The 21,085-nt window shown below is 40.1% G+C and overlaps 1 protein-coding gene across 19 annotated transcripts in view; it reads left to right on the top strand.

The window, feature by feature from the left end:
* Window positions 1-1,846: 1,846 nt before the first annotated feature.
* The window catches only part of AFDN (afadin, adherens junction formation factor), a 112,122-nt gene continuing 92,883 nt past the window's right edge, over window positions 1,847-21,085 (top strand). For 15 of the 19 annotated variants that reach the window (XM_056486569.1, XM_056486577.1, XM_056486574.1 and 12 more), the window contains exon 1: window positions 2,204-2,404. In XM_056486569.1, the coding sequence (XP_056342544.1) occupies window positions 2,294-2,404 (111 nt within the window). In that variant the 5' untranslated portion in view covers window positions 2,204-2,293. Of the gene's footprint in view, window positions 2,405-21,085 lie in introns of all 19 variants that reach the window. The other 4 variants (XM_056486581.1, XM_056486563.1, XM_056486580.1 and 1 more) reach the window with 2 other exon arrangements.

The following is a 21,085-nucleotide window of genomic DNA, read 5'->3' as shown; positions in this document are numbered from 1 at the left end:
CCAGGCATGCCAGCAACGCTGAATCAATTACTTTCAGTAGCCAGTGTTCCCAGAACAACCACCTCTTTTTCCCAGGAAAACCAATTTTATCTATGTAGCTTGTAACAGCAAAATGTTGATCTGTGCACACTCTGTACCTAAGTCTCCTTTCTAATCCTGAAGCAATGCAGCCACTGTTTCTAACCCTGTGAGTTGAACCAACCCATTTCACCAATATGCAGACAGAACGAAGCATACAAACCAGCACAACATTCTGCAAATGTCATCTGTGACAGAGCACGCAGATATCTGCCTTGGGTAGTGACCTATCACATCACAGATTTTACATGGTTTCTGGCAGGCATTGCAGAACATCCAATGCTATCTGGTAGCACACTCTGGATTTGGGAAAAAAAAAAAAAAAAATCAGCCTATTTCCCCTCCTTCTTTTATGTAAGAAGAGTTATATTTGATTTTTCCTTTTCTCTACACTTTACATCTAAAAGGAATACAATATAGCTTTAGTGTGGTGGCACTAAGAAAAATTGAGGTTTTTTGTGTCCCCTCCACTCCTGCTAAGTTCTCCAAGGGCTCTCAGACAAGCTTTCAACACCTCCCAAAGTCTGGGACTCAAAAAATAAAATCCCTTCCGTACTTGGAACTGGAAAGCCTGGATATGGCACAGTTACATATGTAGGGCAAAAGTATAACTGACCTTCACCTGTAAAACCAGAACTTCTGGTAGTTATACAGGTGCTGTACTACTGGATAAAAACAATAATTTAATTGCTTAATGTAGACAAGGCCTCTGAGGAATCTCCTTCTTTAAATAACCCAGCCAAATCAAAACTTCATCAGCAAAACTCACTCCTCTGAACTCCCTCAGCAAAGAAGAACTTGAAATACTTTGCCAGGTGTGCTAAAAGGAAACAGTGTTTCCCCCTTTTTAACCACCTGAAGAAACCAAAAAAGATACACACTTGGACAACCGAGGTCAAATAGCATTGTTCAAGTACTAGGTTTCAGAGGATGCCAAATGCACTACAAATATGACCGCTGAACCATCAGGATGCATTACTTCTGCGGGTTAAGAAACAAAGCCAAACGCCCAGAGCTGGACTGAATTCCAACGTCTACACAATGGGCGATGCCTCTCAGGGCCAACTGACACGTTTTGTGAGAAACCACAGGAAAATGACGTGCCTAAAATCCATTAAAACGTATCTGATGCTTTAGCTTCTTATCAGGTTCATCTCAAGCTGTGGAAATTTCTGTCAATACAGCCTTTTTAGACAATTCCTTGCACGCGGCGCTCCCAAAGCATTCCACAACCATTATCGAACGCAGCAGCGGAGCGTGGCTCCCCGGGCTGTGCCGAGGCACCGCGGTGACCGGGGGGCCGCAGGCCGAGGGGGCGGCCTTGACCGGGAGCCACCCCCGGGCCGGGCCGTGCCCTGACCTCCGCCTGCGGCCACATCCACTCCCGCCCGCCTCAGCGAGGGAGAGCCACGGCGGGGCCGCGCCGGGACCCGCCCGCAGGCTCTTTGTTCCCGCGGCCGCGGCGGCGCTTTGTTGGTGCCACAGCCCGACCGCGGGCCCCGGGCCGAGGCGGCACCCGGGGCTCCCGCCGCCGCTCCCGCGGGGCCTCCTGCCGGCACCGCGCTGCCCCCGCCGCGTGTCCCCGGCCGCCGTGCGGGGACTCCCGCCGCACCTGGCCGCGCCCCGCCCCGGCTGCCTCCCCAGGCCGGCGGGAGCGGGGAAGCGGCGGGGAAAGGCGGGACGCGGAGGGCACCCTCCGGAGGCGCGCGCCGGCGGCAGGCCACGGCCGCCGGGAGCGCGCGCAGGCGCGCACACGGCCGGGAAGGGGAGGAGGAGGGCGGGCGGCCGGGCGGGGGCGCGCACGGCCGGTGTGTGAGCGAGAGAGCGAGGGGAGGGCGATCCCGGGGCGGAGAAAGGCGGCGGCAGCGGCGGCTTCGCTCGGCTCAGGGCAGGCGAGCGGCCACAGGCGCTGCCGAGCCGGGAGATACGGCGGCCGCTGCCGACTCGGGGCATCCTTCCTCTTCCTCCCCGCCCCCTGCCCGCCCTTCCCCCTTCTCTTTCTCTCCTTCCCCACTGTCCGCCGGAGCTGATCGCAGTCGGCGGCACAATCTCGGGGCGTTTCCGCGGCGCCCAAGCCGGCACCGGCCGCGGGGAGAGCCGGTCCTTCCCCTCCCCGGCCGGGACTGAGGGACCCCTCGCTCCGTCCGGGGCTCGGCTGAGAGGGCCTGGCCCCGGCCCCGGCGGCTCCCCGGCGGCGGCGGCGGGCTCGGCGAGGATGTCGGGCGGCGGCGGCAGCCGGGAGGAGGAGCGGCGCAAACTCGCCGACATCATCAACCACTGGAACGCGAACCGGCTGGACCTGTTCGAGATCAGCGACCCCACCGAGGTGAGCGACCCCGGCGAGGGCCTCCCGCCCGGCCGGCCCGGTGAGCCGCCGCGCCCGGGCCAGGCCGCGCCCCGCGGCAGCCGGGCCCCCGCGCCGCCCCCCGCCCCGGCCGGACGCTCGGGCACGGGCTGCCTGCGCTGGCCGCGAACGGGGCTCCGCTCCTGGGCGGGGAGCGAGGGTCGGGCCCCCCGCCGTGCCCGGTGAAGGCAGGTTGCAGGGCCGGGGAGAGCACGGGAGCGAAGGGCCGGAGCCCTCCCCTCCTCCCTCTCTTCCCTCCCGCAGGCACATGCCGGCCTGACCCTGCGGGACAGGCGGCTCCGAGGCTGGGGAGAAACCCGCTGGGAGATGGAGGTGGCGAAAAGGGGCGGGCTAGGGCGAGAATACAGGAGCTGCCCCCGTCCCGAGCCCGGCACCGGGTACCTCCGTGGGCTTTTTTTTTTTTTTTTGTCTGTCTGTGACTTTAACAGTACCGACAGGCGGCTGGTGGAGGAGGATTGAGAATCCCGGTGCCGGCGCTTTTTTTTGTTGCTAGCTTTTTTGTTTCTTTAAATATTCGTCGTTGTGCAGAAGGCGCCTCTTACAAAGCAACCTGCCGATTGTAGTCGGGCGGCTCTCTGGGCTGCTGGTGCAATCCCTGGAGTGGCTTTCCCAGGGCGTGACGGACGGAGCCTTGGCTCTCCGAGCCTGCAGGCTGCCAGCCCGCCGCCTAAAGTAAATACCAGGAGCAGGTTCGTAGACCCGAGTTCACATGTTGTACTGGAAAAACACAGCGGCTAATTCCTGCCTAATGAAGTGGGTGTTTCTGATGGCCGAGAGAGGCTGGGTTTTGTCCTTTTCAAAAAAAGAAAAAAAATGTAATAGTCAAACCACACCCTCCCGCTGCCCCTTGTCATGTTCCCTTTGGCTGGTTCGTGCTGCGCGTCTGGTTTGAAAGCGGCGGGGGGGGGTAGGGGGAGGGCTGGGGACGCAGGTTACAGCCCTGTTTGTGTGTGACAGCGGGCTCCCTGCTTGGAGGGTGGAGGCTGATCATGTGCGTGTTCCCAGGGAAAAGGAGGAAATTCACACTTGCTCTTGGCCTGGCCGTGGTTGTTTATTAACAGAAGCCTCTGAGAAATCGCGTTGGCTTGGTCTTGGAGCTGGCTCCTGTTCCTGCACCTAGGTGCTGATTGCTAGCAGAGCCACGAAAAAGTGTTGAGAGCACTTCTAAGATTAGGAACTACGACACCTTCGGGTATTTTCAGTTCTGCTCATTGCAGACAGTTTCTTGAACACAAAGGTGACGGCTTTCTGTGATTATTCCCTATATCGTGCAAGATTTATCGTAATTAGAGTTCCTTGATTGCATTTTTAAGAGTGTCATTGTTGGCTGACAGTCACTGTCGCAAAAAAAGTGGGCTGAAGCCAGTGTCAGGAAGCCTTCATGACTGTTTGACATAGCACTGTCTTTGGAATTGTAGGTTGCCTGTGTCTTAACTTCTTGTCTTATTAATGTGTTTGTCCATTCCCAGTACATTCTAACTTCAGCCTGTCGTCTTCGTGTTTATGGCAGACTTTACTTCTGTGGTTTTGTTAGTAAGTAGTTTAACAAATCATACTTTCTTTAGGTCAGCCATGCATATTTATTAGCGTAGTTAACTAGAGTTTGCACAAAAGTCACCAGATTCATTATAGTTATTATTGAAAGAAAAATTAATTTTACTTGCATTCATTTCACACTTTTGCATTTAAGCCTCTGGAGCTGTATAGGAGCATACTCACCACTGTCAATGATCACATTTCAATTGAACTACTGAAAGTAAAAAATGAAGTGCATGCATAATATCCTTGAATGTTTGAGCTCTTTAGCCTCCTGGTTCTAAAAGCATTTGATAAGACTGCAGGTGCATTTACATCAAACTGGCAGCAGGTAACAGTTTTACAGATAAAGTATATTTTCCTTCCAGATAATTACACTTATGAATGTTCACATTTATTTTCACTCTTACCCTGAGCTGACACAAATTTGGCAATATTTTCAACCCAGATGATGGTGTGATTCACACTGTACTATTTATCAGCTTAAATGAAAGCCCTCTTACTAGACTGCTTGAGAACTGACAATCCTCTGTTGTTTCACTGTTTTTCCAGGATCAGCTTGACCATAAGGCAAATCTTGCTTTTTGTAGAGACTGTAGCAACTGTGGCATCTGTGAAGATGCAGTAACCTGGATATGACTTTTGCCTGTGTGCCTGAGCTGGGTCAAGATGAATAATTTTAAACTGTCCAGACATAGTTACTGACTTGCTGGGTTAACTTAGTAGCCCAAACTGCAGACTGTCATCCAGGAGCTGCTGGTTGGATGTAGAGCTGATGCCTTGTAGTGATTTTTCAGGCATTTCCTCAGTGAAAATACCCTGGTTTAAGTGACTTGTCTTGTAACTTTCCTGTGTAAGAGAGTAGGATTTTCCTGAGGGGTTAATCACAACCGTAATAGTGGGGTTCAGAGAGATTTATATTTTCAGTAAAGCAAAGGGAAAGGGGAATCTAATGTAAATTGACTAGAATTCTGACAGTATTGATTGTGCAGTGACAGTGAAAGGAATTTGTGTGTGTCCGACTGATGTACCTTGGTATTAGTTTGAAAGGTCTAATTCTTTGATGAGATACAGTTGTTCCAACTCCCTTAGATCCCCTTCTCTTTACTGCAGCGTGTAAAATGTGACTTTGTTTTGAAGGTTGGGCAGTATTTTGAAAGTAGTTCAAATGTGTGGGTTTTTTTTCAGAGAAGTGGTTAATGAAATTAATCTGTTTGAATTCCTGTTAATATTTTATTGAGTAGACTAGTCCTAAGGGATTAGAGATATACTTGTTTACTTGCCTCTTGTGAGACTTACTTCAGTGTAAGACATTGAACAGCAAAAGCCTTGGATAGGGCATATTGAATTGTTCCTAACTTTTTCTTAACTTCCCTTTGACTCTAGTAGTTAACTAAGTCATTCAGAGCTGCTTTACCCCAGCAATACAGAAATGAAAACTTTCTGTTGCATGCTCAAGGTTGAGTATTCCTCTCTCTGTATCACGTGTTAGGAAAGCTGAAGACTTCTTGGGAATGAGGATTTCATATCTTCTTTTGCTTTCACTGAAGTAATCTATGGACTAATGCTTGATAGCAAAGTGGTTAATTTTAAATTTTTTCTGTGTTTACCTTTTTGAACCATTGTTGCTGTTCTGAGAAATCTGTTTGCATTATCTTACTCTGAAATTTTAGAATTCTTTTTATTCAGAAAGTAGCTCAGAGAAGCACTGTGGCTTGAGAAGCTTATAAATGAACAAAACCAAAACTCTGCTTTTATTAGCAGAAGTTTAAATGATAATGTTTCAGGAGTACTTCTAGGTACAGACCTTTGCTAGAGATGTCTGTAATGCTGGTCATCATTTAAACTTAATTAAGCATTACTGTGTTTTCTTTAACTTATGAGGCAAGTTACTCACTTTGGCAAGTCTGAAAAAAGTACTGGACTTTTTGGGGGAAGGTGGGGTGAATCATGTTTTTGTTTGTAGATAAATTAACAGATCCAAAATGAAACAGAATGTTAACCCTTTTCTTCAGTTGTTTCCCCTTGCCCTTGTACCAAGTATTGCCAAGTTTTGTGAATGTTTTTTCAATTTTTTTTTTTATTTTTTTCTGTTAGGCACAGAAACACAGTAAAGAGACTTAGACCTTTCGCAGTAGAAGATAAAATGATAGTTTATTATCTTGGGTGCTTATAGCACGCAAAGTTTTCAAAAAGGAGTAAGTTTGAATAAATGATTTTGTAATAAGTGCATAGAGTTGTTCGGAAATTTGTAGTAGCAAATAATTTATAGCTTTTTTAACCTCCTCCTTTAATAAAAGTGCTAACTGGAGTTGATTATTAGGTAAAACAAGTGCACGTGGATGTTTTGGGTGAGGAATGGAGAGCTACTGTAGGCTATGCATTTATCACTGTTTGAATGCATCTAATAAGATGCCATGTCTCAACTAGGTGTTGGTTTCATCTTTAATGTATGCTTTCCTAGGTGTATATGAGAGGAAGAGAAGTGTTGTGTTTTTTCTAAACGTGGTTTGTGGGCTAGGAATGTGAATTGTATTTAATTGAGACAGACACTCTTTAGAACAAGTGGGATTTTTTTTATAACAATTGCCCAAGGGCTGGGGTATTGTTGTCAGAAACATTGATCTGTTGTAGTTTTGTTTTCTGATGGAGAATGTTGTTCTAGACTAATATACCTCTGTGTTAGTAAAAGTAGAAAGGTCTAATCAAAAAGCTCAGGGAAATAACATGCTTTGCATTAAAGAATAACTCATGAGAGTTTGACTTTTAAATGGCCATCATTAAAAAAAAAAAAAAAAAAAAAGAAGGAATTTCAAAAGTCTTCATGGCTATTTGATTATTTTTTGTTTGAAAAAAATTATGTAGTCTTAGCAATGAGGTATTTCAAATAACCCTTCAGAATGTGGGTGGGGCTTTTTTTGTGTTGCTTTGTTTTGTTTTTTTAAAAAATATTGACTTCCCGTGTGTTGTGTTATATATGTTTGGTCTATTCAGTGTGTTTTATATTGTTTTCTTTGGCTCTAAGTACAAGTAAGCAATATTAATAGAAAACATTGCATGATACACTGTATGGCAGGATATTTTAGGGCTGATGGAATTTTTGTCTTCACTTTTTGGGTTAAGGTCTTGATTCTGGTTCATTAAGTGTCACAGGGAAGACTGGTCTATGACATAAACTTATAGCCTTTTAATGGTAGTTATGCAAGCTTGTTATTTTAATCTAGTTAAAGCAATAAGAAATGTGAATTTTTAGGTTTTAACCCCGTGCTGTTTATCTGCATGGTTGCACACCCATAAAAAGATCTCACCCTTTTAAAAATCTGGCTCTGAGGCTTTTTTAAGACCTGTTCTTAAAATTGGTAAGCTGTTGTGTTGTGGGTGATACTAGTAGTGGAAATGCAAGTCTGGAGCTAAGGAAGCACCATCTAAATGCTAGAAATGCTTCTGCTACCTCTTCTAGTTGGATTCTCCCACTTTCAGTAGTTTAAGCAAGTGCGACTCTTCATACCGCATAGAACTCAGGAAGCTGGTAATATATCTGAAAATACTGTCCTTTTAGGTTTGCCAAACCAATGGTATGGAAAGTAAACTCTCTCTGCAACTAATGTTTAAACTAATATTTAATCAGTCTGGGAAGGTAATTGGAATCCTGAAGACTGATGCCTGTGCTTTTTAGTGAACAGAATATTTTTCAATAGTTGCTACCACTAAGCAGGCACAGTTCAAGACATAAAAACACTGAGGCATTTAGTTAGAGGTTTGGGATTACTAATTGTGCTTTACTGAGTCTGTTGAGCTCTAGTTCTGCATTAAAATGGTTGGAGAAAGGAAGTCAGGGATGCAGGCCTGCTCATGTGCATCAAAAGGGGCATTTGAAGACCAGTTTTCCTTTAATTGAGTCAAAGTGAATAGTCATTACAAATTAAGTCTTAGTACTCTCTAGAGAATTCCAGTTATAAGTTTGAATTAAGATACTGACCACAGTCTACAGACAACATAATGTAATGAAAATAATTCTAGGAAGAAGTTTTAGGCTGTGCTTTTAATATTCCTTATAAAAGTTATTTCTTGAGCTAGTGGCTGATTAGGTCCATACAATTCAGACATACTGGCTTTAAGAATTCCCTCCTAATGTGTGAATCTGTTCCCTGCCTAAAATGCCATTGACAAGCATTACTTTTCATCTGAAAACCCCCCGAGTCCTCTAGACACATAAGGAATTCGCTTTGTTTGTACAATTGTGTTTTTTCTGTCAAAATAATTCCTCTTTCAGAGAGGTAAAACCAAGATGGATGGAACACACTTTTATGATTTTTGAGGGGAAACCTAGCTTTATAATTAGTGAAATTCTGCTATTGTGTCTAGATGCTTTTGTCATATAAGGGGGTAACAAAAGCTAAAACTTAGCTGGAAAGTTATAAAAGTTGACATGAACTGGTGTTTGTGGTAAAGCTGTAGATAAGAAACCACTCTGAGTTTATCTTTGTGTCAGTATCTGTTGGAGTGGTTGCTTTGCTATGAATGAAGGGAAATAAATTGTAGATGTGTGAATTTCAGAATATGCATAAAGAAAATAACTCTTTCTTTTGACCAGTGGTTCTGCTGAAGGTGGAATTAAGAATCACAGTGTGAATTAGTAAACTAAAGGTTGTGATAAACTTAAGAGAAATCTAATTTAGCAGATATTACAGGTATTTCATGGAGTGTTTATCTTTCAAAGTGAGCTTCATGCTAATGGAAGCCTCTTCTGAGGTGTATTTGAGCAAAACACTATTTTGGTAATTGTTGATTTTTCAAGATTTTTGGCTAAGAAGAATATTTACATGTGGAATAGATATTGAGTGATGTTCATTTCATCTTGTGAAAAGGCTAAAGCCTTTTGATTTCTGCTGTTAAGGTTGCTAGGTAGATAAACCAAAGACGTAACTGATAGCAGTTCTGGATGCATGCATGACTTGGCTCATCATTGTTGTTAAATCTTTTGCAGAGATTCCCCCTTCCCCTCAGGTCTTTAATTACGAGTAAAAATTACTGCTTCTCTGTAACTGTTTCTGTCTAGAAGCTTGATAATCTAAGATGAAAACTTGAGTCAACGGAGATAAAACTCTGTAGACATGGTTTGGACCTAGCAGTAGCAGTCAAATTATGTTCCTGGACTGTATTGTGCCTCATGAGCTTTTCCCTACTGAAGATGTATAACATTGTAATATAACTTTTTGTGCAGTGTAGGGATAAGTTTCCCACGTGATTGGTTGCCTTCAGTCATTGAATTGCAATTCTGACTTTTGCTACTGTTTAGTTTGGCTCTCTAGTAAGACAAAAAATCTGCTTTGACATGAAGTCCAATGTTTGTTACTTTTTTTTTTTTCCCAGCAATCACCTATTTTTCTCATATTTTCTTATTCTACATGAATTTAATGTTTTCTTGTGTTAGGTACATGTAACTTGTTAAAACCATTTTGTGTAATGCTTCAGGGTAATGGTCATCTTCTGTTATGGACATTGCCCTCAAGGTTATAAACTGATTGGTATTATGTATTTAATTACATTTTCTAGATCTACCTTCTTCCCTTGTGGGCTCACTTGTAAGTTAGACAGCTCCTCTTCAGTTCATCTTCTAGCACAGATGCTCTTACTAGGGAGCCATTCCTCTGATTCTTGTTCATTCTTGTCTCCTATGGAGACGCCCTCTGTCTAGATACTGCTTGCTTCATTTCTCTATGCACTGTGTAGAACAGGGCTCTTTATTGTCCTGGTCTGTCTTGCAAAATTTCGTTGTAGATTACTCATTTTGAATCCTGGAAGAACTGGAAAAAGTCCTAGGACTAGGGCTGTCATCCAGAAGATCAGTACAGGGTGTTAGTTTTTAAGTGCAAATTTGCACTTAAATGTAAACATAAATTTTACTTGGTTACTTGTATTTGTAATTTGTCTTTGAATTTCATCATATTAATAAAAAAATTCTGTTAGAGTTTGATTGTACTGATAAAATTGTGTATGCTTCTCTAAGTTGTTCATGTCACTCTTCCAGGGAAGAGCAGAAATTACACATCATCAGTTTTAAAAGTTTTAAGCTTTTATTAAGTGGTGCTTGATATATCTTAAGAATTACTGTAAATTGATTTCTTATTTTACTTATGTATTCCAAGAGAGTAATATAGATTTAACTTTAAAAAATAAGAGTTACTATAGTGATTCTTTTCACGGACATTAGAAAACTGGCTAGTTTGTTATGGAACTGGAAATTGAGTATGTGTTTGGCTATGACTCCTAATGCTAGGTCAACTCTTGGGTAAATATTTTGGAATGGATTTTATGCACTACAGTACTAGTTGCTATAGAGTGATGGCAGTCTGAAACAATGGCTGCAGGGTGTGGTTTTTTTTAATTTGGTCAGTGTTTTTCTTACTACTTTGATAATTTGCACTCTTGTAACTAGAACTCAGGAGTATGAAAGCTCTCAAAAAACTACTTAGGAACAGATGATAGTTTCTTGATGACCTGGTTTAAGGCTTCCACTTGATGAGTGGTGTCCCAGGGCATGGCTCAATATCTGGCTTTACTGTGTAGTAAGAATATCTTCTATAGTGTGAAAAAGAATGAGTACAAAGTATGTTGGTCAGAGCAGTATCTATGAACTAAGATTTCAGTGCATAGACTTTTCAAGCATTCCATGATGTATTTAGTAGAGCTTTCTCTTTGTTAGATGACTTGACTTGTCAGTCCACAATCCTCTGTTTTCTTAGAGGCGAGATACACAATTTGATGTCAATGTCATGCCTTTACATGTATTTATATTTTGTTTTTACATACAATGTATTGCTTACAAAACCCACTGGAAGATCAGAATCTCACTTCTTAATGAAAATTAGGGACTGTTGGATAGCCTGTAGTTGGGCAAGAGTTGAAAGAACAAAGAAACTCTCCCCCAATGTCTAAAACGAGAAAAGGTCTCATTCCTTCTGCCCTGAAGAAGATGCTCTACTTTGAGCAGTACATCAGCTTGAAATTGAAATGGGCCCTTGAAATATTTTGTTGTCGTTCTCAATTTCAGTAAAAAAGAGTTGTGTCATGTTCTTACTTTAAAAACCATCGGGACAATGATGTCTGTGATACAGTGTCCTCCTGGATGGGAAAGTGTCTATGTGGAATAAACAAACAAAACTGAACCAGGCTGTGTTTTAGAAAGATTTGCATTGCTAAAATGGTTTTCATAATATCACTTCTTTTATGTTGAGAAATCTGGTATGCATTCATCTTCCATGTACAGTTTGATATTTTCTGCGTTACGATCATATCCAAGCATTGCATACTTCTTGTAGAATGCTGCCCATTTTATTGGGAAACATGTAAGTTGTTTCCACTTAAAGTGATAGCCTTACTGAACATGACTTCTACTTATTTTCAATGTAGACAGAATAAAAGTTTTAAGGCTTAACACTCATTATATATATTCTGGCTGTTGAAAGATTGAGATAGTTTCTTTTTATATCTGGAAAAGGAAAATGATGTGAAAATTGTGATGGAAAGACAATGTTTACTAACCTGATAATTGATTTTGATGGATTTGCCTGTTAGGTCTAGTGTTTGCTGTATAGTGAAGAAGGTCAAAACTAGAATTACTTAAGATTACTGCATTTTATGATCTAACTCTTCAGCTTTTTGAAGCCTTTTAAAAAAATAAAAGGCAAAACAACTGTTTCCTTCTTTAAAAATCAGTGAAATGCTCTAACAAGGCCCTTCTTTGTTTTGCGTGAGATGCATTGTAATACTTTTGATAAAGTCTCCAGCAATACTGAAACTGTATCTAGTATTTCATGAGAATTGTTCTTGTTGCCATAGCGCAGGGAGGGCTATTTCAATAAATTCACTTGTTATGCCTATAGCAAACTGTTTTCAGACACATAAGGATTGATATGTAGGATGAAAAAAAAAAAAGAGGAAGAGAACAATGAAGTAATTTTATGAACTGACTGCTGGTATATTCACCAAAGCCATCTACCAGCATCCAAAGACCAAACCAGCCCAAAGTGATGACATTATTGCAGTTCTAGGAAGTTTTCAATATATGAATAATACTTCAGTATTTGCAGTCTGTCCCAGGTGTTCTAGCCATTTAATAGGAAAAAAATAAAAGTGGAAGAAGAGAGGACATAGCTCTCTCCTGAAGCCTTTGTCAGGATTTACAGTAAAACATCTGGTTTTCTATTACCTTCTGATTTCTGCCTGTCTGTAGCTTTTAACCAAAGGTGACCTGTAAGATAGGATCTGTGATGAAATTAGTGTTTGAATTTTACAGTGTTCAAAATTCTAGTAAAATTTTCTGAAGCAATAATCAACAATAACTCCTAACATTCTGATACTGGCTCAGTATCTTGAGTGTTAGAAGTTATGAATGACTTACTAATTCTTACTGTTGAAAATAAATTGTTCTTGATCTACTACAAGCTCCAGAATACTTTTGTTTCATAATTTGCTTTCTCACCTGCATTAAGTTTAAGCTTGAACTCAAAAAATTGGTGCATCAAATTTTTGAGAGATTAGACGAAATTGAACACTTTTGTCTTCTCAAAGTAGTCTTCATTCATTTTGAGTGATTAGTGGTAAGTGTCAAGTGGCAGCACAAAAATTGCTAGCATTGTAGTAATGTGAGACAGTCATGCACTGAAGCTCAAGCATTATACAATGTTCAGATACCGGTGGTTTGTAAAAACCTTTTGAAACTCAGTGCTTAAGTGTCTGTCTTACCTTCAGTGTTCCACATTTGTCTCCAGGTCTTTGAACATTTTTGTGTGTACAGATGCTCATAGATTCCCATGTATATAATTATAAATGCACTTATCTAGTTCTCTCAATAAACCTATCTGTGTTGAGACCTTTCCTCCCTCATTTCCTCCCATACTCAGTCTGCACCAAAAATCTCATATCCACAACCTTAAACCAGACACTCCAATATTCTACTTTCAGGGGAAAATGCCAATTAGAGCAGTCTTCAAATGTGTTTGTCCTGCTATGCTGGCTTCAGAGAGCAGCCTTATGATTATCTGCCTCTGTCAGAAGTTTCCCGAGGTTACAGATCAGCCATTAAATCCTCTACACCTGCCATGTGGACTTTGTAGTTTGGAGTGACCTTGCAGTTGGACCTGTTTGTAACCAGCTAGTCTGTGTGCTGATGGTGGCTGTGACACCTGGGTTTTCTTCTAAGGGAGTGCTTTTTTTTTGCTTGCTATACTATACTGTTATAACCATGGATACTTTTCCCCTTATTTTGGAGAGGATTCCTTTTAATAGGCTTTAGGCTTGTGTCATCTCTTCTGGATATCTTCTAGGTAGAGGCAGACTGAGTTTCCTGGATTAACCTTATACTGAATTCCTTAGCTGCTGAGAAGGAAATCTTGCATCAAGGGGAAAAATTCCTTCCTAGCCACTTGAGAAGTAATAAGGATGGTACGAAGCACGTAGAGCTTAATTTATCCAAATCCTGAGGATAAACAGGTTGTTTCTGTTGAAAAGGGTCCGGACAATTTCTCTGATCCTTGATAGACATGCCTTTTTCCTAGTGTCAGCTGTCTCCTTCTGTGGCAATATCATGATGTTAGTGGTAGTAGTAGAAACCTGCAAACAGAGTGAGGTACCAACATATTTCTCATACCTTTATATCCTCAATTTATGGAGTGAAATGTTGAATAGTAATGTTCTTTGTCATGGCTGATGGATGTGTGAGTAATCTGAAGCTATTTCCACCTCAGCAACTGTAAAAGAGGATGAACACTTTAACAAGTACACACACTGTGTTCTGCAGCCACTTCTTCACCCACCTCTCAGCACTTCTGAGGCACAGAAAGGAAGTGGACAGTGTTGACCCTCTTCCTGCCATCACTGCCATCTGATGGCTGTCATGGGGTTCTGTCTTCTGCCACGCAGAACTGTCCATCGTTGGTTCTCTTCCAGCTCTGTGGTGTTGATCATACTGACTTTTACAGCAACCACAAGTACATGTTAGCAGTTAAATTTGTATGCTGCTTTTTACTATGGCTTTCAGGAGCTTTGGCCATCCCTTTCTCTGCCTTATTCTCCACCCCCAAGGTCTGTCTGACTTAAACATCGTTAAATGTTGACAACATTTTAAAATTGGTGCTTAGTCTATTTCAAAAATTTATTTCTGTGTTTACATACATGAAATCTAGGTAAAATAAAAAGAAGACCCAACAAAACTTCAACAAGTTTATGTTTTGCTAAAGCTTACTGCATTTGTTTTTGGGAAAAGCTGCTTACTTGCTAGATGCAAGGAGACTTTTTCCTTTAATTACTTAGCTTTCCTGTTTGTATATGCCAGTACAAAATAATGCGGTAATCTGACTTTTCCTTCTGTTGGCTATCTATCTAAACCAGTTTTGTAGATAGAATGATACATTTTGTTCATATAATGAGCAATTTTGAGTCCAGTTCTTGAAAGTGGGCAATGGTCATTCAAGTATGTTTGGAACTGAGTTATATTACTTGATTTGATTTTTTTTTCCCCTTAGAGTGCTTCTCCAAGTTGTTGCTATTAGCAAAATTGAGGGTTGGGACTAAATGATCTTTAAAGTCCCTTGCAACTCAAGCTGTTCTATGATTCTGAGATGATATTTATTGAGATCATGTGTAGCTTGTACTTGTGACTAGCTGCATCGTCTTCTTAAACTGTCTTGGTTCCTGTAAAAGACATCTAATGTTCTCATGTTGTTATAATGTTTCTAGGACAGTAGGATGGGAAAAGTGATGCCGATACACGAAGTAAGGTGTTGAAAACTGTTATAAATTTAGTTACTACAGAGCCAGAAAGAGAAGCCAGATTTTTATAAATGTATGCTTTTCTCTAGTTATTCTAATTTGATATTGCACCTTATGAAACATAGGGGAAGGGAGTTAATCACCCTTAGTGTCATCTACCAGCACCATCACACCATCTCTGGTTTAAATCTTAAGTGAGTTGTATGGGATAGCAAAGAATACTCCTTTTCTCTACTGGGGAGCATACAGAGTGTTATGTATCTTCATAGAAAACTTGAATAATTATCATATTTGTGATTTTGTTTATTTCAGAAATACTTCTGTATCAAATATACATGAGACTTCCTCATTTCAGTAAATAGGTAACTTAAGTTCCAGATTTGATGAATCAAACTGCCAAGGAGTTAGAATAAACCTTAAGAATCACCTGGTTACAACCCCACCTTCCATAAGCAGGGACACCTCCGTCTAGACCAGGTTGCTCAAGGGTTTGTCCAATCTGGCCTTGAACAGTGCCAGGGATTGGGGCATCCACGGCCTCCCTTGCAAACCTGTTCCAGTGTGTCACCATGCTCACAATAAAGAACTTCTTCCTAATATCTAATCTTTCCCCTCTTTCAGTTTGTACACATTACTCCTCGTTCCGTCCTCGGAGTTCCTGACAGACTCATTTTCCAGCTTCCCCGTAGGCCACCTTCAGGTATTGGAAGGTTGCTTGAGATTTCCACACAACATTCTCTTCCAGGCTGAAGAATCCAAGCAGAATAGCCCTAGCTTTTTTCCCAGTAATTTCCTTTTTCCACATATGTAACTTTCTGTAAGCTGTTAATTAAGGCAAGCATATATGTTTTATTAAGATTTTTGAAGTGAGTATTGAATACAAAGAAATTCAAAATCCGGAAATGCTTTGCAATAGTAATTTAAAAAATGAAATCTTTTTGAATGAGTTACTCTAAGTATCTAATCGTAAGGAAAGTTTGTGTTTCACTGTGGAGAGTAATAAAAAAGGCACAGAACAAATGATATGATGCTAAGAGTATGTGAAATGTGCATGTGTTTTTGTTTGGGGTTTGGGTTTTTGTTTCATTTGTTTTTATTTTTACACAAATAAAACATATTTGTAGGAATAAGTCTGGAAAAGTTTACTGTCCTCAGTAGTAGAGAAACATACATGCTGTAGTCAGCATACATATTACACTGGGAGACATTATTATTGTTGCTTAAAAGGAAAAGAAGCTAGAGATTCCTTAGATTTTTAAATTCCTTTCCACTTCTGCATGCTGCTATCTTTGCTTCCTTACCATTTTTGTTTTGGGTCATCTCATATTCTTGTGTCATACTCCTTCACTAATGAGAGGATAGACCTCTTAACTTTTCAGCTGTGTTAATTCTGATTTGCTACAGAGATTGTTTGGCTAATATCAGCAGTTAGTTAATGCCTAAATTGTTTCACTGTGACTCAGAGTATACTTGAAATTTTGTACAGTAGTATCATTTATGCCTTCATTAACTATATTTTAATATCTGACTAAGCCAAACCAAGTTACTGAATGCTTTTGTAATCTGAGCCTGTTTAAACTCGAAGTAGTCCTGTTCACAGTTAATCATCTGCGTTAATGTTTGTATTATAACTTGTCCTTGCTCTGTGTGCCACTCAAATGACAGTCCCTTGATAAGGGTAAAATTAAGGGTATTTGATAGAATTATGTTTTAGAGCAAGAAAATGCCTGAAAGTAATCAACCATTTAATTTTCTGGTAGTTTCTTGAAATGTAGAGATGACAAATGAAAGGTGGGAATTTAAGTGAAAAACTGGCTGGCTGCAAAACTAACTACTGGGCAGAAGTGCAGGACTTGTTGAAAGTAAGAGTTCATGCACAGTACACTGGCAAACATTCTTCTGGCAACTTCTAATTAACAGAGCTGTAGAGACCAGTTTTGTTTTTTGACCAGTGCTACATGATAAAACCAGTAATTTGTTCTCTTCTGGAAGAAATCTGTAAAATAGAGCTGGTAGCACTTTTTAAAACATAGCTCTTTGGTAACCAAATGTGCTATTTGAAGGTGAAATGAGCATTTTTATGAGTAGACTCCCCTGAGCAAAGTTACTTGCCTGACTTGGGAAATACTTTGCACTTTCTTATTCCATATTGAAAAAAGTATATAATAATATTCCATACAAATAAAAAAGGTATATTTTTTGTATATCTGACGCGTATTACAAAAAACTTCAGTTGTAAGTATAAAATTGCAGTGTAAAATTTACTTCAATATATTGAAAAAGTTAGATTGTATTTTCAGAATGAAAAGCATTTCAAGCAATTTTTTCATAAAGCCGAAGTATATTCCAGTGGATTGGAATTTAAATAGTGAACAAATTATAGTTAAGGAAGAAAAAGTATTGCATTGCTTTAATAAAAATGCATCCTATAGCAACTATAGGATAGCACAAATACGTATGATGGTAGTGAATCACTTCACTTCTTCCACTCAGATGCTTGTGTGGAGCTTCAGGACTGAACTGCTTTCAAAAGTAAGATTTAGAACCTATGGAAGTCTCACTGGTTTGAGGATATAGGGAGGGTGAGGAATATTGAATTTATTTCTTTTTTAAAAGCAACTTCTTCAAGGTTTTTGCCTTAAATTTCTGTGTTTCTCTTGAGTTTTCTGATTTTTCATTGTTATTTGGTTACATAATCTTTCTTGAAGATTGAACTTCTGTGTTAAAAGAACTATTATTTCAGGCATGCAGTTCATTTTATCTGTATTAAAAGTGAAATCATTATGCAATTCACTAACTACAAAAGTGTTCTGCAGAAGAAAACTGCTCAGATGCCAGTGAATAGTCAAGTAGTGAAACGAGTTGCACAGGGAGGTTGTGCAGTTTCTCTCCATGGAGATTTCTAAGAGCAGGCTGGATAAAGCTGCAAAAGGGCCTGATAAGACCTCAGAGATGACCTTTCTTTCACCAAGAGGTTTATTTGGAAACTCCTGAAGTTCCTTTCTTCCTGAATTATTTTGTAATCTTAGATGGTTCCATGGTATATATACGCATCCCAGTTTATTTCCAATTGTGATGGATTGCATTGCATTATTTAATGACTCTTCTTATGTGTAGTAGAGCCACTTACATAGGCTTTACTGTCTCTAATGTCTACCAGTTGGGCTTGTACCTGAAGAGAAATTTACAAATGTTATGCTGCCACTTAATTTAGACATGTATTTGAAAGCTTTGAATGTTGAAATGCTTAGATTCTTCTTGAAGTTGAGCACAGCATTCTTCTACCCATCCTACACAACCTTCAGGACTGAAAATACCTTAATGTTTCAGGATGACTTCATGTATCCTTTGACTTAAGCAAACCATGTTTGTCAGTGTATCCTGTGTGATAGGAGGGGAGATAGGGTGAGGTCCTAGTGCTGCAGGATGGGAACTAAGTTGTGTAAATTGCACAGAGTTTTGCTCCCATTTTCTGCTCTGTGCTTCTTCCTTCTCCAGATCACATACCTGTACTAGTTACTGGAATAGATAGTTGCAGTGAATCAGCTGTGCTGGATTATTTTTGTTGATATGTGTTTATTTGGAATAAAGATTTGTTTTCACTCCTGATTATTGTTAGTGTATAAAACTGTATTTGTACAGAATGATGTGTTGACTTGTTCAGTTACTCATACTCAACCTCATGTTCTTTGTTTTAAATTCTGCTATTGTGAATGGAGGTCTGTGCGATGCTGAAAAATAGGCTGTGCTGATAGTGTACCATTTTCAATGGAAGAAATGTTGAAGTACAACTTTGAAAGTATACTATAATCTCCTCTGGCCACAGATGTTTGTAACTACTTAGTTACTTCAGTGGAGCATTTTTACTGTTAAAATTTAAATTGCTAGTTTGAAACTTAGGTAGTATTAATCTGTTAATTCTGCAAATGTTTTTAGGCCAGTATTAGTATAATAGGAATTTAAAATTGAAATAAACCAAGTAATAAAAACCTCAGAAACTCAGCATTAAATTATATATGTTGGTACTAATTTTAGAGAAGCTTTAAGTCATCTTTTCTGCATGTTATTTTGATGCAAACTTGCTAGCCATTCTTAAGTAGCTAACTACTACTTTGACAGTTAATCCCTACATCCAGATGCTTGTCCTAGGATTTCCTTCCAAAAAACACGGTTAAGAAGGTTTATTGTGCACCCCGGAAAGTAATTAGATCAGGACTGGTTTGCCTCAGAAGTTCAGAGATCAGAATTGTGAGTTCCTCAAGAAAAATATCCTTCTGATAGTTTCCTTTTGTAAGTGGAATCTGCTCAGCTGAAGACAGTCATAGTAGTGAGTGGGGGCAGGCTGCCTAAGTTATGACAACATGAAATCTTAATGCTGGGTGAGCAAACTCTGGAAGGGAGATGTTGAGTTCTATTCTGTAAGATCTGTAATCATCTGCTCTCTCAGTTCTAGGAATGAAGCTGCTTCCTCAACTAAGCAGTGTACAAATACAGAAATTCATTGTTTATTTTTAAATTCATTATTCCAGACTAGGGTGTATAGGAAGGGTGAGGAAGAGAGTAGTAATGTGAAGGATGCCTATGTGATGATTAAGTATTCAGCTTTTCAGTTGTCTTTTTGTTGTTCCTACCTCCTCCCGTCTCCACACACCCAGCCTTGTAACTGATGATCTGACTGACCTGCCCTCTGAAATTTCCTCACTCTTCTGTAAGCAGGCGGTGGCAACCCTTTGTGAAACAAAGAGCAGGGCACTACAAAGTGAGGGGGCAGTATTAGTTGGGTTGCTGATCTACCAGACTAGATTTGTTCTGATGCTAAGGTGAGAAGTGAGCAAGTGATTCTTGACTACTTCAAATTTTGAGCACTTAATCAACTGAATCAATCCCATACTTGCCTTTCAACCCCTCATCATGTCTAAAAGTGAAGCCAGATTTCTGCATTACCTTATATTGCAACCAAATGATAATTTAGGATGTCTTACGTAATTTTAAAGAAGTAATGATATATTATTGTTTACAACTGGGAAACTAGCTGCCTTGCTACTGTTTGAGAATCATAATTTTTCATAAAACGTGAGTAGTCTTGCACAGAACACTTACTATAATGAGAAACTCAAGTCCAAAATATTTGAGAGGTTATGGTCAACAATTATGAAATAATAAGTCAGAGTTGTTTTTGGTTTTGTTTTTTTTTAACTGGGGTGTGTATATCTTGACTATTGTTTGAAAAAGTAATGGTGGTTTCTAAGTGAATTCCTTCTGACAAAAAGTCATTGGAATTGGTCTTTATGCTACTACCACATGATACCTTTCTCTAGATTATTTCTGCTATTATGAAGAGAACTGCAAAGGAAATGAGGAGCTTCCTATGTAATCAACTGGTCAACTGCTGTTTCCTCTATCAGGAATAGTGATGGCGATTACTCACAGTCGCTGCGATTGCATTGTTATCCTGAGCATGGAATAAGAGACTGAAGCAGTAGGAGAAAAAAAGAAAATAGAGTGGTCATGGCTGAAATACTTCAGTTACAGAAAGAAAGTAGCTTTTTACTGCATAGTTAAACTTTTGAGTGCTTCTGTTTTAATGACTGCTGACACAATGAAATGTTACCTTTGGCAGATCTAATTTAGCTTTATAAACATGTGTAGCCCACCCGGTCTCTGGACTGGCTTTGTTAATTGACTGCTTTTTCAAATCTCATTGTCTTTTAATAATTTTGTTTACTCTTCTCCTCTGGCTTGTTTTGTTGGAATGGTGCAACTGTGGTCTGTGGATTTAGGAGACTCTCAGGGCTGTAAAACTGTCAGTGTTTGTGTGTGGACAACATCTGAGACAACATCTGCTGCAGCAGTGTTTTGTGGAAGATCTCTTGGCACTGCTGAGTAATTTTTGTAGCATTTGTGTCATTCCTGTTTGAGCTGAATCCTTGCCTTTTTATGCTCAGGACATTTAAAAAAATTTGGAGGCTAGAATTAGGAGCTGGTGATTGGAGCTCTGATGTACTCTGCACTCGGTGGCTCCTGATGTTTTGGAGAAAACACTATTTACAATAGAAAATAATATCACCTTGGTATTTGATACGTTTAGTTACTTTTAGTTGAAGCAGTAGAAAACTGTTTGTGTGTAGGCATGGGTTGCTATGTCCTTTAGTACTACAAAAACACGACTTTAGTTCTCCTCAGTTAAGTGATTTAATAATTGAATTATAGTCTGATTTTATTTTAACAGCCTTTTTTAGGTCTATTATACTGAGTTTCAAATACTGTATTACTTTCATAATGTTTTGTTCATCCTTAGGCAAGTGACACAGATGTTTAGACAGGGATGATGAA

The sequence above is a fragment of the Oenanthe melanoleuca genome, chromosome 3 (assembly GCF_029582105.1).
Source record: "Oenanthe melanoleuca isolate GR-GAL-2019-014 chromosome 3, OMel1.0, whole genome shotgun sequence".
NCBI classification, from domain to species: domain Eukaryota; kingdom Metazoa; phylum Chordata; class Aves; order Passeriformes; family Muscicapidae; genus Oenanthe; species Oenanthe melanoleuca.
The sequence above is the reverse complement of the archived record's forward strand: the minus strand, read 5'-3'. Positions and strand labels throughout refer to the sequence as shown.